Here is a 23,651-nt window from a genome sequence, read left to right as displayed (position 1 = left end):
TGGAATGCTGCCTTGCCACTTTGGAGCCTGTCCAAATGTTCTGTAGCATTTTGGCTCACTTACGCAGCAGCTGGAGAACCACGTACCCGTGTGCACCCTTGTGATCAGGTGGGCAACTTGTGGCCCTCCAGACGTTTTGGCCTACAGCTCCCATGCACCCTTGCCATTGGCTATGCTGAGGAGGGCTGATGGAAGTCGTGTAAACTCAGCTCTGTTGTGTAAATACTTTTAGTTGTGGTTTGTTTGCTTTAAATCTGCTACTGAACTGTTGTGGTGAAACCCCGTGTCTACAGTGTCCGTCACCCCACGTCCTGCATTACTGGGAAGGGGGAAGTTTGGAAGAAAGAAGGTGGGGCTCTTAGGGAGGCAAGAGATCCTTAAGGAGTTGCTAGGCGGGGGGGACAAGTCATAAGGGGAACCCTGACACACGTACATTAAAAGACAATAGACGAATATACAATGCTGTTGTGCTGTAATATTTAGCAGTCCCAAGAGTTGTTCAGTCGTTCAGTCGTGCCCGACTCTTCGTGACCCCGTGGACCATGGCACGCCAGGCCTTCCTGTCCTGCGCTCTCTCCCAGAGCGTGCTCAAGTCCATATTCATTGCATCGGTGATGCTATCCAGCCATCTCATCCTCTGCCGTCCCCTTCTCCTTTTGCCCTCAGTCTTTCCCAGCATCAGGGTCTTTTCCAGGGAGTTTTCTCTTTGCATTAGTGGCCAAAATATTTGAGCTTCAGCTTCAGCATCTGTCCTTCCAATGAGCACTCAGGGCTGATTTCCTTTAGGATGGACTGATTTGACCTCCTTGCAGTCCAGGGGACTCGTACCAAATGCAGTTTGACCTAAAGTCTTCATCAGTGGTCTAAAACATCAAAATGGCCTAGTATGTAAAACGATGTATAAGAAAATCAAAAGGCTTCGATATACATTTTACAATCCAGGTTCCTCACACCATTTTATTTATGTTTATGTATTTATTTATTTCTATACCGCCCAATAGCTGAAGCTCTCTGGGCTGTTCACAAAAAACAAACAAACCATAAGCGATATAGGAGACTGCAGTGTCTCCACCGGTGAATATAAAAACAATTTTATTTTTAAAACTTTAAAAAACACACACACACACAAACACCACCTAATATATGAGGTAAAATCTGCGAGCAATTTTGCTGCAAAGTCGCTTTCTCCTAGGAAGTACTTAGAAATGCTTCCTGAATATATATTAAAACATACAAATACATCGTGTGAAAAACTCACCAATTCGTGTATCTTGCCAAACCTAAACTGGGGGTGCGGGGGTGGGGCGGATATACGTGTGGGCGCGCGCAAATTCCCGGGCTGTTTTGGCCTACAACTCCCATGATGCCTCACTGTTGGCTCTGCTGGCTGGGGCTGATGGGAGGTGTAGGCCAAAACATCTGGAATAAAACAACACGCTTCTGGGTCAACCGTGCGCGCAATTCGCCTGCAAGGTCGCTTTTTCCCCTGGGGAGCGCAGGGGAGGCTTGCTCGTTTTGGAGCCGAAGGCTCGGCAAGGGGGCTTACTCTCGAGTAAAACGAAAGCCAGGCAGCTGGGGAGGGTGGGAGGAGGCGGCGCTGCGGCTGGCGCGACCCGGGAGTGGATTCCTGGACGGGGCGGAGACAAAGGGCGGCGGCGGCGGCGGCTTCTTAGCGGGAAAGAAGCAGCAGCAGCCGGGCGCACGGGGCTGCTCATGGCCGGCGCGGATCGGGGCTCGGCGCGGCTGGCGCTGGCCTCCCTGCCGGGGGCTCCCCAGGACCGGCTGCACCTGCTCCCCTGCGCAGTCCGGCACGACGGCGGCGCTGCGGTCCGGCGCTACTTTGCGCCCGCCATCCGAGCTCCGGGCGCGCCCGACGGTAAGGCCGCCAGAAGCGCCTTGCTGGGCAGGCCGAGGGCAAAGTCCGACACCAGCCCTACCTAGAGTAGACCCATTGAAATGAGCGGGACTTAGCGTCGTCGTGACTAACTAAAGTTCCGTTTATTTCAGTGGGTCTCCTCTAAGTAGGGCTTAGCTTGGATTTTGCCCCAAGGGCCCCATCTAGTCCAGCATCCTGGCCACACAGTGGCCAGCCAGCTGCCTTCGGGAAACCCACAAGCAGGTCAGGAGTGCAACAGCACCCTCCCGCCCATGCTCCCCAGCAACTGATGCAGGTAGGCAGACTGCCTCTAAAACTGGAGGCAGCACTTAGCCATGAGGACTAGAATCATAGAACAGTAGGGTTGGAAGGGGCCCACAAGGCCATCGAGTCCAACCCCCTGCTCAATGCAGGAATCCAAGTAAGAGCATCCCCGACAGATGGCTGCCCAGCCTCGTCTTGAACGCCACCAGTGTGGGAGAGCCCACCGCCTCTCTAGGTCATCAGTTCCATTGTCGTATTGCTCTAACAGTCAGGAAGTTTTTCCTGATGTTCAGCCGGAATCTGGCTTCCTGCCACTTGAGAACATTATTCCGTGTCCTGCAACCTGGGAGGATCGAGAAGAGATCCTGGCCTTCCTCTCTGGGACAGCCTTTCAAGTCCTTGAAGAGCGTGATCCTCTCTCCCCTCAGTCTTCTCTTCTTGAGGCTAAACAGGCCCAGTTCTTTCAGTCTCTCTTTACAGGGCTTTGTTTCCAGTCCCCTGATCATCCTTGTTGCCCTCCTCTGAACCCTCTCCAGTTTGTCTGCATCCGTCTTAAAGTGTGGTGCCCAGAACTGGACACAGTACTCCAGCTGAGACCTAACCAGTGCTGACTAGAGGGGAACTAGTACTTCCCAGGATTTGGAAGGTATGCTCCTATTAATGCAGCCCAAAATAGTATTTGCCTTTTTTGCAGCCACGTCACATTGTTGGCTCATATTCAGCTTGTGGTCGACAATTCCAAGATCCAATTCCAAGACTAGTAGCCATTGATAGCCTACTCCTCCAGCAATTTGTCTAACCCCCTTTTAAAGTCATCCAAATGGGTGGCCATCACTACATCCCATGGTGGCAAATTCTGTAGTTTATACGATGTGTGAAGAAACCCTTCCTTTAATCTGTCCTCAATCTCCCACCTTTCACTTTCATGGGAAAACTCCACTGGGTTCTATTATTTTGAGGGAGAAAAAAGTCTCCCTATCCACATTCTCCACGCCATGCATAATTTTGTAGACCTCACTCATGTCTCCCCTGACCCTTTTTTCCAAGCTAAACAATCCCAGCTCTTGTCACCTTCCCTCATAGGGGAGATGCTCCAGTCCCTTGATCAGTTTCGCTGCCCTTTTCTGCACTCTTTCCAGCTCTACCATATCCTTTTTTAGGTGCGGTGACCACAACTGTGCACAGTATTCCAAGTGTGGCTGCACCATAGTCTTCTAGAAAGGCAGCATGAGAGGCAGTTTTATTCTCAGTTCCCTTTCTAATTATGCCTAACATGGAGTTTGCCTTTTTCACAGTGACCGCACACTTTCGTTGAGCAGGGCACCACAACTCCAAGATGTCTTTCTTGGTTGGCAACCGCTAGCTTAGATCCCATGACAACGTAGGCTCCAGGGGAGCCTCTCTGGGAAGCTCATTCCACAACCAGGGTGCCACAACAGAAAAGGCCCTCTTCTTACTAGCCACCTACCGTTCTTCCTTTGGCGGGGGCTCCCAGAGCTGCGCCCCTTGCTGGGCCCAGGCAGATGTATATGGGAGGAGATGATCCTTCAGGTAAACATTAGAACAATATTATGAAATGAAACAAAAATCTGGAGTGAGAGGGAGCCTGGCCGGTGCTGAGAGAGGTGTCTGCAGCCACATTGGTGCCCACGGCATCACACTGGAGCTCCCAGCTTTAATCAGACATACATCGCAAGGAGCATAGGTGGTCGTCGGGAGCCCTACGATTCCTGCATCTCCTCCCCTTCTCCTCCCAGCAGAGTCATCCGTGTCCTTCCGCGGGCGAAGTCTAAAGGGGAAGCAGACCGTTCTTCCAGAGGGGTTTGTAGGACTGGTACTGGAAGAGGATGTTGCTTCTTTATCGCCATTGGAGGTGAGTTTCATGGCTTGCTGTAAGGGGGTAGCATTGATCACCTGTTCCCCATCGAATGACTGCCCCCTTTCCCCGCCCTGCAGGAACGGCAGGTGCGGGTGAAATCGACCTTTGAGTCGCTGACTGTGTGGAACCTGGAACGGGCCCCGGACAGCACAGATGATGTTGTCATGGCCCTCGATTGGCCAAAGATTGCGGAGGGGGTGAGTATCAATCCATATGAGGCCGTGAAATGGGGGTGGGGCCGTCTGGGGAACTCTGGAGGGCTAGATTTGGCCTGCGGGCTAAGGTTCCCCACCCCTGATATCCATTATTTTATTTTGGTTATTTTTTATTTATTTATTTCATTTCTATACCGCCCAATAGCTGAAGCTCTCTGGGCAGTTCACAAAAATTAAAACCAAGGAGCACACAATAAAACTATAAATCTGCTTAAGGAAGGCCTGTAGTCAGTGGCAGAGCAACTGCTTTGCAAGCCAGCGGTCCCAGTTTGGATCCCCAGTCTCTCCAGTTATGGCTGGCAAAGACCCCTGTCTGAAACCCTCGAGAGCTGCTACCAGGCAGTGCAGTAAGCAGTGCTGAGCTAGACAGACCGATAATCTGATGCAATATAAAAGCGATTTCCAGAGGGGTGACCATGTTAGTCCGGGCAGCAAAAACAACACAGGGTCTTGAGGCATCTTAAAGGCCACCAGTGTGGCGTTGCGGTTAGAGCACTGGACTGGGAGTCGGGAGATCCGGGTTCTAGTCCCCACTCAGCCATGACACTCACTGGGTGACTTTGGGCCAGTCACTCTCAGCCTCGCCTACCTCCCAGGGTTGTTATGAGCATAGAAAGGAGAGGAGGATGACAACCATGTAAGCTGCCTTGGGCTCCTTGCAAGAGGAAAAAGGGTGGGACGTAAATGCAATAAATAAATAAACCGGAACCTGCCCTCCGACAACTTAAAACCCCATTATCTAGTCTTGCCCAGTGAAATAGCAGAAAATACATCTTTGCCCTCCCTTACATTGCAGCACCTCAGGTATAGGAAGAGTGCAATCATGTTCTACCTTCCAAGGAGCTCAAGATGGTATATACCTATGTATTTATTTACAAGATTTGTATACCACTCCACATCTAAACAGATTCCAGAGCAGTGAACAAGAGATAAAATGAACAAAAAATAAAAAGAATGGAACATGTTATTAAGATTATTCTTTAAAAAAAAACAACAGAGCGCCAATAAAACCTGGGCTGGTTAACCAAAGAAAGCCTTCCTGGGAAAGAGCTGTTTTCAGGAGGCACCAAAAACAACCAAGTGTTGGTGCCTGCCTGACCTCCAGAGGCAGGGCGTTCCATAGGAAGGGGGCCACCACACTGAAGGCTCTTCTCCAGGTGGACTCCAGTCAGGCCATAGGCCTGTGTGGAACCACCAGGGGCATGCCATCTGATGACCTCAGTGACCGGGCAGGTTGGTAAGGGAGAAGGTGCTCTCTCGGGTATCCTGCTCCCAAGTTGTTTAGGGCTTTATGCACTATGTCGTGTACACTATATATCTTCGTACACTGTGTCTAGTGCTCCCCTTGCATTGTACTCTCACAACAACCCTGAGAGATAGTGACTGGCCAAAGCTTGCAGAGCAAGCTTCACGAACTGAGCAGGGATTTGAACTCAGGTTCAGTTCCTAGCACCTCCAGTTAAAAAAAAGATCAGGTAAGTCGTAGGTGATGGGTATGACCGCTCTCTGTCCAAGACTCTGGGGAGACCCTGCCAGTGACATCAGGCAAGACTGGACTAAGTGAATAAACAGTCTGACCTGATATTAGGCTTCCTTTGTAGTGATAAGCACTTTTTCTGAAAACAACGTACACCCTTGCAGGGAGGCATGCTCCCAAACTCGCACGACAAAAGGCAGGGCAGGGGGAATTCGACCCCAACAAGCCCCTTTTCCCCTTTCAAAGCTCTCCCCAAAGATTCACTTCTTCTGCAAAGCTATTCCTAAGGAGGAGGAAACAGGAGTCCAGCTGGGGCAGGGGTGGCCAACCTCAAGTTCAGGGGCCAAGTTTAGCCCTCCTAGGGTCCCAATCCAGTACTCCAGAGTTCCTTAGATGCCCACGCCCTTTCCCCTGGCCTCACCATAATTTTTTCCCCATTCTCAAAGGTTGAAATGCTAAATTAAGGCTTAGTTATGGACAGGAAGAGCTTGAACCTAAAACATGCTTGTATTTTGGGGTGTTTTTTGGCCAGCCTCTTTTGGGGGGAAAAACTGCTCAAAAGCCAAGAAACCACTGAACAATTGGTGGCTGGGAGAAAGAGAAGTAGGCATGGCTATCTGGGGGACACTGGAGGGCTGGATTTCGTCTGCAGGCCTGCCTGCTGCAGAGCTTGACCTCATTAACTGATTCTGCGTTTCATCTCCTTGTAGATTCATGCCCCTGTGGCTGACGAGGAGTGAGGTGGGCTAGTAACCGCAGTTGCAACACACTTAGAAGTACACTGCTGTAGAAATTACGCAGCACATCGGCTCGACGTTTGGATTTCTGGGGACACCAAAGTGGAAAGACCTCCTCCTCCAGCCTCCCTTTGTAGATGGGACATTACTGCTATCCTTGCCCGGCTGATCCAGCTCAAACACCAAAGTGCAGGCCTAGTCCACACCCTCCAAGCCCTGGGCTCCAGTTTGTGCTCACTGTCCAACTTGGTGCCTTCCAGATGTGTTGGATGCCAACTCCCAGTGACCGTTCCGGCTGGAAATGATGGAGCTGCAACCCAGCACATCTGGAGCACGCAGGTTGGAGAAAGCTGCTGTATGGCTGGGCCCCAGATCTTGGCTTTCTACGCATCTCAGCCTCTCTTTTTTATTTTTAAGGCCATATGCAGAGGCTTTGGATACGGGCTACAGCTGGTTGAAGGCAGAGGAGACCTTGATTAAGATTGTGCTGTCTTACTGGGTTCCTCTTTTATAAATGATCTACCTAAGACCATTTCAAAACTAGTTTAAATCTCAGGCTTTCTGCCCCGACCAGCCGCAGAATTTGGGGACTAGCCGAGAACTCTTAGACACCCTTACCTTTTCACCTGATAGTGAAAATTAGTTTTAAACCACTTTCCATTTGTAGTCTCTCTGCCTTGAAACCGCTTATTTGGAAGTATGGGGGGTGGGGTTTTTACAACACATAAAATTGACCTTAATATGTTTAGGACAGCATGATAGGCTCTGTAAGTCCATTCCTGCCTTTGGGTCACATTTTCTCAGCCAAGTCTGTTTTGTGAAAAACCAAATTAAAAATACACAGAAGAAAAAGGTGTGCCTTGTTTGTTTTTTAAAAAAAATTATTCTGATCACAGAAATCGGATGGTGGTAGTTTTTAAAAAAGAGCCTGCAGGGAGCTCTGCTCTGGTTCACAAAGGCCCTTTGTTTGACAAAGGGGCTGAGAGAAGGCCTTGCCGCATGCCGCCATGGAAGAATTCGCCCTCCTTCCCAGAGTGGGGGGAGCAGACGCGTTCTCCTCCTTTCCTCGCCTTAACCACAATGAACGCTACTGCAGCACGTGGACAGAGTACCGGAGGGTGACCGCCTCATGAACAGAAAGCAACTTTGGAAGTTAGCCGCAGACGCCTGTCCAGCAGTTCTCAGTCCACCTGCTTTTCTGGCCTGGGGCCAGCTGCCGAAATGAAGCCATTTCGTAGCCCGCCGCTGCAGTACAGTCTTCGTGAAGAGGCAAGGTGGTGACCGTTTCTCCTCCCGCAGCACAGCACAGTGAGAAGAGTTCCCTTGTCACTCCAAGACCGTTTCTCCTCCCGCAGCACAGCACCGTGAGAAAAGAGTTCCCTTGTCACTCCAAGACCGTTTCTCCTCCCGCAGCACAGCACCGTGAGAAAAGAGTTCCCTTGTCACTCCAAGCGCAAAGCTTTTCATCTTGGTGGTGGTGTGTTCGTTTCAATACATAAATATCCAAGCAATGGGAAGGCAGAGAGAGCAGCCGGTTTGTGCTCTTTGCGCTTCTGTTCGCAACGGACCTGCAGAAGTCTTACATACACACTGCTAGGCAGTCCAGGGTGCGTGAGTCTCAATTTCCGGGAGAGGTCTGTCCAGCAGGGTGCGTGAGTCTCAATTTCCGGGAGAGGTCTGTCCAACAGGGTGCGTGAGTCTCAATTTCCGGGAGAGGTCTGCCCAGCCAACAGTGCCTACTTTGGGGGGCTGGCCAAAAAAGTCAGGGAGTGTGGGAAGGGGGGAAACCTGCCTGATCTCCACTGCTGCAGTATGCAAGGGGTGGGTGAGAAGGCCTGCACACCCCCGCTCTCCAGTCGAGCTGACAGACCTTTTGCCCTTACCACTTCCCCCTCTTGCTCCAGTCCTTTGGGGTGAAGTGCAGACACTTGGAGTCGATGCGCAAGACTCGCTTCAGCATAGCCCGCTCGTGTCCATCCACGATGTCCTCTGACAGAGTCAAGATATACTGGCCCTAAAAGAGAGACAGTTAAAAAAAAAAAAAAAAGGTTCTAGTCCTCATGGCAGGGATAAGTTTACACAGGGGACACTGCTCGCTCTGAACACTGTACTGTGCCCACCACTACTCAGCTGCTGAGAATCGGTATAATACTGAATCTGAGTGTCAGCAAGCTCAACTTTCCCCCGAAAACCAATCTTTCAACTTTCTAGTCCTCTTTGTGGTGGTAAATCTGACATGGCAAAGAACTGTAGAGGGCTTCAGCCTTCCTATCTACCTCCTCAACCTTATCTGGAAGGATTATCATGCCTTTTAAATGCGTGAAAATGTCTCTCAGTTCTAGCAGTGGGGTTTTTTTTTCAGAATCTTGTGAGGAACACAATTTTCCTAGTACCAGAGATGGGGAAAAACGGAGGCTGACGAAATAAACAACCTGCCCAAGATCAGACTCTGCTCTCCGTTTTGTGGTTCAGATCCAGCGGTTCAACCCCTAATCCTGAAATCCACGGCAAGTTTCTTGCAATCCTCCCCACGCACCCCCAAATCTTATGCCTATTACCCTACACAGTTTCCTGAACTCCTGGCCAGCAAGAACAGCCACTCACTTTCTATGCCATTGCAAAGACTGGTCACACTCCAATGCAGGACTGTGTGTTTCAACCCATTGACTTGTGGGTTTAAGGATGTGTAAAGTGGGCAGGACTGCGGTCTCCATGTGTATGCCATGATTCCACACAAGTGTGTATTCATTCAGCTTCCCAAGAACCTAAGCTGGGAGGGGACAGGACCTGTGACAATCAAGATGTTGGACTCCCAACTCGTTACCCCTGACCATTGGCAGTGCTGGCGGGGGCTGATGGGAGCTGGAGTCCAACGTTCATCTAGAGGGCTGCAGGTTCCCCACCCCTGGTCTTCGCCTACCTTTGAAAGAAAGAAACACGTTTCTAGATCGCATAGCAGAATTTCAAGGGGAACAAAAGTAGCACTTCAGAACCTTGTCCCTTGGGGCTAGTAGAAACAGAATAACTTGTGTAAAACTGCAAAATAGGTGGCAGAAAGCTTCTTGGCACAGAACTCTTGTATTTTTATTTTTTCCGTTGGCAATGAGTTCATACAGCCCTCCCTCTCCTGATCCCAGAAGCCGTGGGCTGCCCTCATCTGCCAAAATTCACATACACAGACAAACCTATCCCCAAACATTGCCTCCTGCGTGCGGATCTAAATTTAGTTACTCCATCCCTTTCGGAGTATTTAGCAGGCGTAGCCAGAAAGCAGATCTCCAGATATTTGGGATCTCCAGGTCCCAGCATTACTGACCACAGGCCACACTGGTAGAGGCTTTTGGGAGCTGAAGTCCAAAACATCCAGAGACCTATCTTCTGCCTACCCCTGATTTAGCCAATCTGTATTCCGATCTGCTGGGCACTCCAAACAAACCCCAACGCAGAAGCCAAATCAAAGACACATCAGGCACGCTTGCTCAACAACAAAGACACCAAAGGCACAGCAATTCCTCAAGCCCCTTGCAGTACTAAGTACTACGAAGTACAAGTACCTTGTAGTAGTTGATGAGGTTGAGGTATTGAAGCGTGGAGATGACATCCTCCTTCTTGATGCTAGTGATCTCGCTGATCTCGCTGGGAGGGGAGAAAAGAAGACTGGAGTGTGAGCAACAATAAGGAGGCACCGGCAAAAGAGAGGCCAGCGTTACCATCCCAGCATGCACTGGGGGTGGAGGGGCCCAAGCAGGACTTCTTAGAGGACTTATTTTAAGCTGGTCGCACCTCCCCACACCATGTTTTAGCCCAGGGGTGGGCAACACATGGCCTGTGAGCAGTACAGGACCCCCACGCTACTGAATGCAGCAGCCATGGAGGGAAAACTGGCTGTTTTAGCACGACGGAGCTAAAAAGGTCAATTTTAGCTTGTTCTCAAGCTACAGCACCATGGTTCAAATCCAGCAGTTCAACCCCTAATCCTGAAGTCCATGGCAAGTTTCCAGGCACCCCCAAATCTTATGCCTGTTACCCTGCACAGTTGGCAGGACTCCTGGCCAGCAACAACAGGCTCAGCGGAGTGCAGTTTGTGGAGAGAGCAGTGTCGGGGGGGGGGGGGTGAAAATGGCCCACAGACACTCTCAAAGGCATTAATGTTAATGTTTTAGGCATTAACAATGCCTTCCTCATGTCCTTCTCTGAACATTTGATAGCCAGGCCTCACTTGATGGTGATCTGTGGGCGCTCCCCGGTCTCCGATTTGAGGTTCATGAGGATCTCCAGGATAGTCTGGGACCAGTAGCTGCGGTAGGAGAGGAGCCCCAAGTCTGAAAGGGGCTTCTCTGGAGTGCCCGTCTTCCCTTCCACCTTGGAGAGTTCATAGCCTCGGGAGGGAGGAAAAGAGAGATGCCATTTGAAAGGGGCCATAGTGGATTTCGGCAAGATGATCGAACCCACCCACCTCAAGCCCTGCACTTTAAAATGAGGACCCAAATCCTCCAGAATCCATCTCAAAAAAAGAGACACGTGGCAAGCAATTGTCACCAAAAAGGGAAAAATACATTATGGGGAATGGTGGCTCCTGGTGGGAGACGGGAATCGTTCGAAGGAGCTAGGAGACAGCAGGATTTTAAGGAGTGTCTTCTCTCAGCCTCGCATTTAAGCATATGCCTGGTCACCATGGGTGATCAGTAATCCCATGCAGGCGAGCAAGCAGGCTGGTGGAGGAGGAATGGAACGCTCCACCTCTTCTCTGCACGCAGCACAGAAACCAAGCAGGCTACTAGAGGGGTGAGTCCAGAACACACAACCAGGGACGGAGGGAGGGCTTTGAAAAATAAGCTGTTAGATTCAAGTTGGGGAGAGCAGAAAGAGGCTCCACTTACTGAATTCAATCAGGAGCTTCCCGTAGCCCCGTCTCTGGTAAGGGGGTAGGGTCAGAATACATGCGACGTTGTAGTCCTCTGTGGACTCCTTCTCCTACAAGGAGAGGGGAAGCAAGCGGTGTGTCAATTTCACTGATGGAACTGTTCCATCCCTCTGATATCGAACCTCCCCAGGACCCCCAACCATAAGTACGTGGGCTCAATAACACACTTCTCCCCCCGCCCCGCCCCTGCCACACATTTCGCAATCCCATCTCTTCTTGTCCAGAAGAGGCGGCTCAAATTTGATCATGGCTAGGGAAACACCCAGCCTATTCCAACAGCATCCATTCCATGTGTCTGCAGTTTCGTAATGTTGCAGAGTTCAGCATTGGTAGGCCCTCGGCTTTTTTTAATTTATTTGTTCATTTATTTACAACATTTGCATACCGTTCCACATCTAAACAGATTCTGGAGCGGTGAACAACAAGAGATAAAATGAACAAAAAACAAAAAGATAAAAAAGAATGAAACAATACATTAAAATTATTCTTTAAAAAACGGAGCGGCAATAAAACCGAGCCTGGTTAACCAAGGAAGCCTTCCTGGAAAAGAGTTGTTTTTCAGGAGGCACCGAAAACAGAAGGTTTTATACATTTACAGAACATATATCCCACGGTACGTCCATCCAGATTCCCGAGTGGTGAACAGAGTAAAAACACAGAATAAAAACGTTTAAAATCAAATTATGCCAATTAAACCATGGCTGGTCAATCAGGGAAGGTTTAAATAAAAATGTCTTCGGCAGGCACCGAAAACAAAACAAAGCGCCAGCCTGCCTGCCATCAAGAGGCAGGGAGTTCCACAGGGAGGGAGCCAGGACCCTTAATGCTCTACTCCAAGTGGACTCCAAACATTCCACAGGTCCACACAGAACCACTAGGACCGCCTCATCTGATAACCTCAGTGGGCAGACAGGCTGGTAAGGGAGAAGGCGCTCCATGTTTCTGCTTCATAGGGCTGCAAGGAAGCCCCTGAAAACAAATCCAATGTCTAGTGAAATATCAGAAGCCAGGGAGGGGTCAAGCTGGACTTCTGATAGTCAGGTGGACAGGTCTACACTGCTCTGTGTAGTTCCTCAGCTCCCTTCCCCAAGGGTAATGTATCCACTGCTACCTCTCTCCCTAACCTTCACACACTTTCCTACTTTCATTCTGTTGCCTAAAAATAATTTGAAAGTAACAGATTCTTTGAAGTCTTGATTCTCGGAGGCAGAATCAGTGTGCATAATGTGCTGTGCTTGCACAGTCAGCTGGCACCCAGAATTTTATTCCTGGCTCTATCCAAGCGAAGAAGGATTAAGGAAGAGGTTAGGAGGAAGAGGGATTCTTAAATCATGCAGGAGTACCTCCCTCCATCCCAACCCGAGGCTCTGACAAAGGCCCACAAACATCACCTTAGAGAAGTAGCCAACGATGTGGAAGCCTTTGCTATCGTACTCGGTCATGACGTAGAAGAGAAAGGGGTCCGTGTCATAGTAGAGCGTCTTGTGGTCCAGGAAGCACTTTGCCAGCAAGCAGAGGTTCTGTGAGTAGCTCTGCGTAGGGGGAGGGAGACAGGGAAAGGGTGAACGCCACCCTGAAGAAGAAGGGCTTCAGATCCATCTCCAGCGAAAAGAAGTTTGGGCTGGGGGGAAAAGTCCCAGGCTTTCATTTTGTTTTCAGATTTGAGGCTAGGACTGCAAACGTTTTCTCAGCTCTGTGTTGCACCCAGTCCTAAAAAGCAGGTGCATCCTCCTGGGAATTTAAAATGGTTCCCCCTCGCCCCCAGTTCTCAGAGAGATATTGGTGCATGACTGCAACTCCCAGCAGCCCCCAGTTGGGAGGCTCCTGGGAGTTGTAAGCCAACACATCTGGAAAGCAGCACACAGGGGAAGGCTGCTTTAAGTCTACACAAAAACAAGGAAACGGAAGGGGGAAGAGGAAGAATACGGCTTGTAAGTTTCACTTCCCAGCACGCCCTGCCACCCGATGCCTCTACTAAGGAAGACTGTCTCGTAATGTGAGGATTCCCAACACACGCACGCACAACCCCCCGCTGCAATTTGGCAGGATGGAACGGAGTCCCTCCCCTCTGTTCCAACCCCGAATGAGAGGAAACACCTCCAAATTTGGGGAGGGGAAAAAAATGGAAAAGAAACTGCTGCACGACGAAGACGTTTTCACGATGAAGAACTGAAAGTGCCCATGTCCCAATCCGTTTCCCTACCAACATCGGTTTCTGCCGTGTCTGTGTGAAATGGCTGGGGCCCAGTTTGGTTGCTGTAGAAGGTGAGCGCTCAAGCTGGGGCGTTTCGGTCCGTATGACCGCCGAGTAGAAAACGTAATTGCCTTGTAACTTTTTCTGGGCAGTGGGGAGTGGCCGAGCAGCTGTTTTCCCTCACTCTGCTGTGCATCCATCGGAACATTTTACATTTCTATTCCGGGCAAAGTGTGCAGGGCCGTAGCTCAGTGGCGGAGCACCTGCCTCGCTTGTGAAAGGCTCCAGGTTCAATCCCCGACCTTTCCAGTTAGAAGGATTCAGGTAGAATGCTTAAGGAAGACCTTTCTGCCCAAGTCCTGGAGAACTGCTGCCACTTTGACAGCCCTGTCTAAGGTCTGACTTCATGTATGTGTGTGAGTCACAGCTGGGACTTCTGTTGCCACCAGCCATCACGAATGTTTCCTTCCACCCCCATCTGTGCCCCAAAACCATGAAATGGGGTTTCCTGGAATGCCCAGTTTGACCCATGCCCAGAAACTGCTCTTGCCTTGTTTTTCCGCCCATCGATCTCGAAAAAGGAGATGGTGCCTTTGCGGTAGATTTCGTTCCCTGGTGGATGCCTCAAGTCACACTTTGTCTGCAGACAAGAGAATCACAGGCTAAGTTCCCCCCCACCTCAAAACAACAATGTATTTATTGTTTTCCCTGTTCTTTCCCTGTTCGTCTATTGGCTTTATACTTTATTTTATATGTGTGTGTGTGTACTGTGAACCACTTAGAGATCTTAAGATATTAAGTGGTATAAATGTATAATAATACCAAAAACAACAACAATATTATGGGTTAAATTGCTTAGAGACATTCCCTGCTGTGTATCGCTTGGCTTGTTGCCTGAGTTACATGCTCTGGAAGTGTCCTTTTGCAGAAAACTGCGGTCTGTATTGCAAGACAGATCCTGTCTTTGGGCAGAGGTTAGACTAGGTGGGTCCTTGTGATTGTAACAACCAGCTCAAGGGAGGCGGGGTTGAGAGGACAGACACCCCACCTCACCCCAAGGACAGGTGAAGCTTCCAGATCCTGCAGAGATGCAGCCCCTCACCAAGTCGCCCAGCACACCCAGGATTTGTATCTGGAACTCATTCTATGGCTGTCTAATATGATCAACAGACTCCTGGCACACATGCCCAGGACCAGCTAGTTCAAGAATCGACCCATCGATGCTGAACTCTCTCTCTCCCTCCCTCTCTCTCACACACACTCACACACACACCCTCATCTACCCCCAAATCCAGGAAAATGGGGTCCAAAAGAAAACAGGAACTATCATGGTTTCCCCTCTCTCCTCAAAGGATGCAATTGGGGGGGGGGAGTTCCAGGTCTCTCCTCATTTTCCACAGAGCACAAAGCGAGCCAAAAAGCATCTTCTGAAGCTGACCCAGGTGGTCGCAGAGGTATCCCAGCTCTGGAGTTTCACAGAACTCTGGGCCAATTCAAGTCATCAGCAGCCCGAGGGGCAAAACCTTTTCTAAACCAGTTTGCACCTCGTGAAAAATACCTCAGAAAACAGGCAAGACAGGTAAAAGCATCAAGCTAGCCTTCTCTCCGTGTAGAGGGGATTTCCTCACAGGGGAGCACTCAAAAGACATACAACTCCACCTGGAGCCATACAGCTCGGGAGAGGCTTGATTTATCTATTTTATTTTAACATATACCCCGCCTCATTTAACAAAATACAACCTCGGCTCTGGAACCCTCTTCCAAGGGAGACCCATCTCACTTCCTCATTATCAGCTTCACCAAAGACCTTCCCTTTTCAGGAAGGCATTTGGTGATTTTTTTAAAAAAAAAATGTGGTGCTTTCAGCGGCCTCCTTTTTTGAAGACTGAAAATACCTTTGCTGTTGCATTGTGTACTGCTGCTGCTTTTGTGTTTTAATGATTCAGTGTTCATTTTATAAACTGAATGTTTTTAGCTGTTACATTTCATTTCTTAGTGCTATTTTTTCATTTCTTATTGCTATGTTTTGCCATGTCTTATATCTATTTTCTTCCTTGCCTTATTTCTATTTTTTTATTATTATTTTATTAGCCACCCTTAACTCCTTGGAGAAAAGGGAAGAGTATAATTTAAAAAAAAAAACCCTAAAGAAATCATCCTCAAAATGACATGAAAATCATCAAATTACTAAGGGCACAACCCTACGGCCACTAGTCAGCAGCTAGACGGCCATAGGATAGGTTGGTTCCCAGGAACTAACCTCAGAGCCTGCACTCCAAGATCGGTTCCCTGAGAACCGACCTCCTCCCCCTCCTGCACTGCCTCATAGGCAGTGTAGAATGGCCCCACACTCCATGCTTGGAAGAGGAGCACGGAGTGGCAAAAACGGGGCATTCCTGGGGGCATGTTGGGTGTGGAAGTCGGAAATCCCAGTACGACACATCCTACATGTCATCCGGCTGCCACTTCCCGCTAACTGAGGTCCCACGGCTAGACAGCTGTAATTGGCTGTCTAGCCGCAAATGCAGGCCAGCTGAAGCACGGAGGGAACAATCCTGTCCTGCAGCGGATAGGCGGCTGCCTCCGAGTTCAGAGGCAGCCACCTACCCCGGTAGGATTGTGCCCCAAAACAATCTTCCACAAAACTCAACCATAAAGGAAGCAGTATTAAAGGAACATGCCAGGAGACCATTCAGCCAAACGCCTCCTTGATCAGCCATGCTTTAACAACATGTCTAAAAGGGTGCAATTTGAGGGTCTGGCAGATCTCAGGTTTTGCCCCTCGAGTCTTCGGGCTACATGACCCGGCCTTGAGAGACCCACGGAAAGGTGCCAGGAGCAATACCTACCAGGTGCCGCTGGAGACATTTGAGGCTCTTGACGTACTTAAGGCAAAACTCGCAGAGGTACAGGACAGGCAGGGTGGTGAGTTCCTGTGGGTACGGCGAGAAGTACCAGGGCTTCAAGCGGTGCCGTCCGAGCTCAATGCACTCAATATTTTTCATGCGCGTGATGATGTCGTCGTGGCTGCGGTCTGAGACCAGGCTTCCCGTCATGCGGGGGGCCGAGGGGATGCCGTCTGAGCTGTCCTGGGAGTCCTGCTCGCAAGAACCGGGGGGGATATTCTGGATGAACGGGGAAGAGCCACAGACTTGCTTCCAGGCTGGTGCCCCCGAGACGCAAGCAGGCGGGCACCACCCTGAGCCCCAGCGCTTACCTCATCAGTGCCCAGGCAGTTGGATTTCCTCTTCCGGCCGGGCTGGGCAGCCACCGCTCGGCGGGCGGAACCATTCTGGAAAAGAGCAGGCCAAGGAAGATGTCAGGGCAGAGCCAGGGGCGGGGGGATCTGCTTCCAAGCCACTTGGCTGGAACAGCTCCTCCTGCCCTCACTCAGCTTGTACAGAAAAATTGTTTATTCTTACGTTTATATTTTTTCTGTTAACTACCTCTCTCCCTCAGTTTTCAACCAACCTTCCTGAAATTTTCAGGTTATGTAAAATAGACATTTCTGTCTGGCACGTGTGATTTTCAGGAAGGTTGGTGAAACCCTTTCAATTTTATTAAGGTCAGAATAACCCACTCCCCTGGTTTTCATTTAACACTGCGGAATCCTTTTTTGACTGATCACCTTATCTATTGGAGGCACAACTCTGCCTCCAATAATCCCGCCTTTCTTCCTCTTGCAAGGAACCCACAGTGGCTTACGTGGTCCTCTTGTTCTCCACTTTATCCTCACAACAACCCTGTTAGGTAGGTCTGGCCGAGAGTCAGTGACTGGCCCAGAGTCACCTGGTGACCCTCATGGCCAGTTGGGAACTAGAACCCGTATCTCCCAGGTCCAACACTTTGCCACACTGGATCTCAGAGGCCTGCTCTCTTTTAGCCCTTCAGATAAGAGGACTGTCCTCTGTAAATGAGGACACCAGGCCACTCGGGCCGTTTCCCCATCCCAGGAGACACCTGTACTACAGCCAGGAGGCCAGCAGGTCTCTCGGTCCTAGTTCAACACCCTAACTACTGGCTAACCACAGCACACTGGCTGCAATGGAGCTGGAAGGGACCTCAAAGGCCCCTGTTCCTCCTAGCAGGGGCTTGGACCACCCCCCTCCACAGCTGTTCTTGTTTGGCTCAGGGGATTTGAGGCCAACAGTGGAGCCGAGCTGCCACAGAAAAATAGCTCCAGGAGACTCAGTGGAGGGAGCGAAGATGCACCCATAGAGAGCTACTAGGAGAGCCCAATCTGCTTTCTGCCAGCCCCTGGTTTAGACCATGCCCCTGTCAGCATGTGAACAAAGCCCATCCAGCCACCCCTCCAAAAAGAAAATGAAGGTTTTTGTTTCTGAACGAAATGCACTATTTCTGAGGTGCAGCCACACCACCAACTGCCCTACCTGCCTGCATCACCCCCGACTCCTCACGCGGTCATATAAGTTGAGGTCCCAAGCAATGTGGCTTTACACACGAAGAAGGAGGGCTCAGATTTGGTTTCCTTGGGTAGTATCCAGTGTTAGTCCTACCTAGAGTAGACCCATTGACATGAATGGGATGGAAGTTAGCCATGACTAACTTAAATCCCATTCCTTTCAATGGGTTTAGGACTAACACTGGATACTATCCCTTGCTAAAACAAACCAAACTAACATTTCACCAACTTTCCCTTGGAGTAACCGGAGAAGCGGTTTGTTTTCCTCCCTGCTATTACCCAGACCTGTCCATGCCACAGAAGGCTACACTCCATGGAGTGTGAACTGCGCCTTACCTGGGGGAAGACAGAAGCCTGTGTCGTCTCGGTTGGAGCAGGGATGGGGGTTGCCGGAGAAACCACTTCCACCTTCCGCTTCTGGAAGAGACCAAAGTGAACAGGTTCTCTCGGGCTACCTGTCCGCTTCCCCAGTGGCCACTTGTAACCCTCCACCTCTCATGCCACCCGCTGCCCCCATCACAGGACAAAATCGCCACCTGAAATCCCCCACTGCGAAGAAGAGGGTGACTTTGACACACTGTGAGACACAGACCACGTTGGGGGGTGGCCGTACAGGGAGCCCCTCAACTATCACTGAAGTGAAAGGGGGCTGGTGGGACAATGGTGGGCCTATGGAGGCATAAGGTCATGGGGATCCCTTTGGGGATAAGAAGCACAGAGCGCTCGCTAGTACCCCCTCTCATGAATCGAGGCCCGGTTTACATAGCACTCTCACGCTAAGTGCATGGGGGCAATGGGGCCTGTATTTCTGTCCCAGTCCTGCATCGAGAAAGGAATCCCTCCACAACGGAAGGTCTGGTTGTAGCTTTCATCTCTGGCGCTGGGGACTGTTTATATAGGGACAACTTAAGGCAGGGGAAGAAACCAGATAAAAGAGAACTGGGGCTGCTAATGGTGGAACCCCACCTTTGCCTGAAGGCAAGACCCAAACCCTCTGGACAAAAGCTATTGAGCAACTCCCTGGAAGCCTCCGCAGCCATTTACGGGAGCAGAGAGAGATTTGGGGAGACACTGAAGCTACAAATCCAAACCAGTTTCTAGCCTGCTTAACAGCCACGGCCCTCAATTGGGAGACTTTGAATCCTGTGATTTGGTGACAGGACTTCTCATGAAATTTGGTCAAGTCCCTTCACCAAATGGTTCTCATGAAGAATTCTTTGCACACCAGAAACTACAGATCCCAGGGTTCCTGGTGAGAAGCAGTGCCAGTTAAACTGGTCTCCAACCAGATTAAATTTGTACTGCCTTCAACTAAGCTGGCATGAAGCAATCATCTTCAGCTGCCTTTTGAGAAAGGACTTCATGGTCATTCAGGGACCACAGATCCTGAATGACACGGAGAAGTTCAAGCTATATGTCTGGAATGCCAGGCTCCCTTTTAAAATAAGAGGGCCTCTGAACTTGTGCAAAGCGCACTCCACTCAGGGCTTAACCTGAGACAGGGCTCAGCTGGTTCTTTCTATTTTTGCATGTGCTGTGGGGGTCACCTGCACTGCTCCAGTTTGACTTGAGGGGTGGTGGGGAAGAGGTGCCCTCAAGGTGAAGGCCACAACACCCCTAGGACTCTCCCCGGAGGCCTCCCTTTGCTGGCCCAGACCTAGCCCGGCCCCGCCCAGCTGGTGCGGCCTCTTGCGAATGTGCCAGGTAGACAAGACACAAAAGGAGCGAGCCGGGGCGGCCGAGCGCCGGTTCGTACCGTCGAGCGATGATTTGGCTGGACGCAGGAGCTGGAGGAGAGGGGTTGGTCGGGCGAGCCGGGGACGGCCTCCCTCTCTTTAGGTAGGTTAAAACGGAGGGTTATCTGCACCGGGATGGGCAGGGTTTTACCGCTGGATGGAGTTGCGGCTGGCTGCAGAGACAGATCCAAGGTCTTCCTCTGAGTAGGGAGGAAGACGGGCGTTACCAACACATGGGGAACGGGCAGCGCTGCCACTCTGGGGGCGTGCGAGGGGCCGCCGTCCCTACACGCTGCAGGGCTAGGCGGCATAATAAGAGGACACGGGGGGCTAGGAGAAAGCCACCACTGCTTTCAAAGGCCCCGTCCTTATGACACAGAAATCTCTGTCCAATATGGCCTGGGGTTGGGACGCTCGCCCCAAACACTGCTAAAAGCACTCACTTCCCCGGGTCTGTCCTCACAACCACCCGCCAGATGGCATCCTGCCCAAAGAACCCTCCCTTCCCCAAGCCCGCGGTTCCTCATACCACGTCACGTTCCGGAGAGCTGGGCCGCGATCCAGGCAGCCCGTTCTTGGTGGGGGTCTTGGCCTCCTTTTTAGGGAACTGGATCTTCTTCAAGTCCAGCCGGTCGTGGGTCACCCATTCATCCAGACGCTTGTTAACTGCGTGGTCAAGGCAAGGTATAATTTTTCCCCCCGCCCATCTTTAAAGAAGCATGCGGTGATAACTCTGGAAAACTGTCCAAAGCCCTGCTTTGGAAACCATGGTAGTTCCACCAGGTCTTTCCCGCCAAGCTTCTGCCTTTCTCCCCTGTTGCCACCACACCTATATGTGCTGATCACGGTGGAGAACTCTTGTCCCATTTTTTTTTTACAAACATACAGACACACATCAAGAAAACAAAAAGGTTCAAGGGACTAGGATTAAGAGTCCACACATTTTGGCTGGCTCTGGTTGCCGGCCAAACAACCAAACTGACAGACTGACAGAATCCTGCCTATCTTCCAACATGGGAAAAAATTATTCTTTTATGAGCTTCAGGGGGACTCCCAGTACCAAATTGTCCCTGGCTTTGTGCTGCAATCCCTCTCCCCACCAAATTTAGGAGGAGGGCTGGTACTGATGCCTGCCAGAAATGGGAGGGATGTTTGTCATGGCAAGTGCATTCAGAAAATCCCCAGTATGATCCCTGGCATCTCTGGGTTGGGCTGGAAAAATTTCTGCCTGAAACCTTGGAAAGCGGCTACCAACCAGTGTCGTCAATACTGGGCTAGATGAACAGGTGGTCTGACTCAGTATAAGGCAGTTTCCTCTGTTCCACTGTGAGCTGGAAGCACATGCTGCAAACAGGGGCCTTGGAAACAAGTCTGGCCTCCACATCACTTAATGGAATAACACAACTTTATCAATTATCCTGCTTTCAGTTTCTCAGCACTCCAGAGGTGTTCCTAATAGCCTCCTTTCTTCCTGCACCAATCTCCCACATTTTCAGTGCCGTTCAGGAAAAGCCTGTTACATTTTCCTTTCAGGATTTCCCCCTCCCCCTCAATGGCTCCTTTGTTGACCCACAGACTCACAGTCAATGTAGTGAACGTAGAAAAGTTTCCGGCCGCTGATGTCCTTGACACTGAGGATTTCAGCCAGTGCTGTTGAAAGAAGAAAAGCACATACTCAGGGATGGCATCTCCTGCAGGCTCCCTGCCTCTAATTTTTAATTTGTTTAAACTGGAAGGCTGGCATGCTGCAAAGTGCTGCCCTCCAGCACTATCTGGGTTTTAAAGAGCTGTTGTATGTTTTGGAGCTCAACATCACCCCAGCCTTGTGCTTAGGTTCTTGGGCAAGTTACTTTTCTTTTCGTGTCACCAATTTGCCTTCTGGGAAATGAGTGTTCTGTGACTGGCCTTGCCCACCATGCAAGCTGTCTTATGAAGGGGCAAGCCCCCCTCTCATAGTAGCCATTTGGTGAAGCTGCCCACAACACCCTCAAAATTTCAAATGTGCCAACTGACCCAGAAAGGTTGGGGACTCCTGTATTAAGCGAAGCCAAGGGAGACATATTCACCTTGTGGAACCCACACAACCCCTGCTGCTTTCTCAACTCTGAAAGTGCTCTACAGAAGTGATGGGCAAACCTCGGGCTTGTAAGGACCTAGTTTGTTTTCTAAAATCATGGTACCATGATTTAAAAGACCCAGGTGAAATTCTCCGCACCTAGGCCTTTTAAATAATTCTTCTAGTCTGGGCCTTTCAGTTTGAAAATCAGTGTGTTTAATTTGGGGATACTGCGAGTCTTGCTGTCATATTTTACATTGTTTTCGATGGTATAATGTTAAACAGTTTTTCAGTTTGCTTATTGTAAGCCACCCAAGGAACTTATGGGGTGGCGTGCCAATGTTGTAAATGAATAACTATGGAAATTCACCCATCCACATTTGTATCCTTCACAACAACCCTGCAAGGCAGGTTGGACTGAGAGCTGGTCCAAAGTCACACAATGAACTTCACGCGGGGATTTGAACCCAGGATCTCCCCTTGTCCTAGTCCGACACTCCCTGGCTCAGCCGTCCAACCTGCTGCCCTCCAGATGTTTAGGACTTCAACTCCCATCAGCCCTGAAGATTGGCCATGCTGGCTGGGGCTGGTGGGAGTTGAGGTCCAAAAGATCTGGAGACCGAGAAGGCTACTCCAGCTGCTTCGCCCCAATGGCTCTTTCCACAGCCTGGCCCAGTCCTGACGACCCTCCAGTGCAGGCCTCTACCACATGCCCCTCTTCCTTAACTCCACCCTCTGCCATAAGGGCCCGCCCCCTCTCCCTGGCTCCGCCTCCCGCCTCTTTGCACCTCTGGGAACAGACCCCATTGATCTGAATGGAACTTGCCCCGCGAAGATTCTTCTCCCCGCTCCAGCAGAGCAACAGGGTCTAGCCCCGCCCCTCTGCCGCGAGCCCCGCCCCTCGCGCCTTGGCCCCGCCCCTCACTCACGCCACTCGTCCTCGTTTTCCTGGTTGCGGCGCAGCACGGGGAGGCGACACCCCTCGGTCACTTCCTCCTGCAAAGGGGAGAGATTAGGAAGGGGGCCACCCTCCAAGGGGCCCCGCCATTCCTTCCCCCCCCCCCCGGCTCCCCACTCACCACCTCCGCCATCTTGGACTCTCGCCGTTCGCCAGGGCCTTCTTTTCCGGCAACTAACGAGAACACTTCCGGGAGGAAAACAACCACTTCCGGGAGGAAAACAACCACTTCCGGTGTCCGCCCGACGCCCACTTCCTATCTCTAGAGGCCTTGCCTCGACTCGTGTCATGTGATAAGGGAAGGCGGCCCATAGAGTCTAAGGACTAGACCGACCCCAGAGATAAGAGGAGGCCATTATAAGTCCGAGAGCGACGGAGACTGAGACTTAGCGTCACGTGGTGTCGCGGGAAGGGGAGCGAAACCTCTGGGCACGTGATCTGGCAATGGTGCCCGGATGCTTAAATAAAACCCGGATGTGGGCATCTGAGGGTGTTGTTATGATAATGAGACAACGTTTAATTATTGTGTATTATTTAAATTTAGAATAGACCGGGCAGAGTTATAACACTGATACTTGGCAGCCTACTAATTATTGCCAAATTAGCCACGTACAGCCTCCTCAAGCTGGGGTCCAGCGCATCTGGAGGGCCCCAGGTCTGGGGATGCTGGGAGTTGTAGTCCAGCACATCTGGAGGCCTGACGTCTGGGGATGCTGGGAGCTGTAGTCCAACCCATCCAGAGGGCCTCAGGTCTGGGGATGCTGGGAGCTGTAGTGCAGCACATCTGGAGGTCTGGGGCTGCTGGGAGCTGTAGTCCAGCACATCTGGAGGGCATCATGTCTGGGGCTGCTGGGAACTGTAGTACAACACATCTGGAGGGCCCCCAGGTTGAGGGAGGGTGTACGAGGCTAT

The 23,651-nt window shown here is 50.8% G+C and overlaps 2 protein-coding genes across 9 annotated transcripts; one reads left to right on the top strand and one right to left on the bottom strand.

Moving 5' to 3' along the window:
* The first annotated feature begins 1,379 nt into the window (after positions 1-1,379).
* RNASEH2C (ribonuclease H2 subunit C) lies at positions 1,380-7,300 on the top strand. 3 transcript variants are annotated; one of them, XR_014786337.1, is made up of 5 exons: positions 1,380-1,876; positions 2,677-2,786; positions 3,898-4,013; positions 4,097-4,216; positions 6,422-7,300. XR_014786337.1 is itself a non-coding variant. In XM_084824605.1 (4 exons), the coding sequence occupies exons 1-4, from the start codon at positions 1,714-1,716 to the stop codon at positions 6,449-6,451; spliced, it is 426 nt and encodes a 141-aa protein (XP_084680731.1). In that variant the 5' UTR covers positions 1,639-1,713; the 3' UTR covers positions 6,452-7,300. The 3 variants fall into 3 exon arrangements, 2 of the variants coding, with proteins under 2 accessions (XP_084680731.1, XP_084680730.1); XM_084824605.1 differs by lacking the exon at positions 2,677-2,786 and having other exon boundaries at positions 1,639-1,876; positions 3,901-4,013; XM_084824604.1 differs by lacking the exon at positions 2,677-2,786 and having other exon boundaries at positions 1,639-1,876.
* Positions 5,086-22,890, bottom strand: KAT5 (lysine acetyltransferase 5). 6 transcript variants are annotated; one of them, XM_084824597.1, is made up of 14 exons: positions 22,861-22,890; positions 22,711-22,777; positions 21,307-21,375; positions 20,255-20,391; positions 19,746-19,925; positions 18,326-18,406; positions 16,784-16,858; positions 16,416-16,691; positions 14,117-14,206; positions 12,764-12,904; positions 11,329-11,422; positions 10,668-10,827; positions 10,003-10,084; positions 5,086-8,462 (listed from the first exon to the last, which is right to left on the bottom strand). In XM_084824597.1, the coding sequence occupies exons 1-14, from the start codon at positions 22,870-22,872 to the stop codon at positions 8,328-8,330; spliced, it is 1,599 nt and encodes a 532-aa protein (XP_084680723.1). In that variant the 5' UTR covers positions 22,873-22,890; the 3' UTR covers positions 5,086-8,327. The 6 variants fall into 6 exon arrangements, with proteins under 6 accessions (XP_084680723.1, XP_084680728.1, XP_084680729.1 ...); XM_084824598.1 differs by having other exon boundaries at positions 7,176-8,462; positions 16,416-16,664; XM_084824599.1 differs by lacking the exon at positions 5,086-8,462 and adding an exon at positions 9,333-9,455.
* Positions 22,891-23,651: the final 761 nt, after the last annotated feature.

Source organism: Heloderma suspectum, chromosome 17 (assembly GCF_057233095.1).
Source record: "Heloderma suspectum isolate Gila_16-S chromosome 17, 16-S_ref, whole genome shotgun sequence".
NCBI lineage: Eukaryota > Metazoa > Chordata > Lepidosauria > Squamata > Helodermatidae > Heloderma > Heloderma suspectum.
Note: the sequence above shows the minus strand (reverse complement) of the source record. Positions and strands in the feature narration are given on the sequence as shown.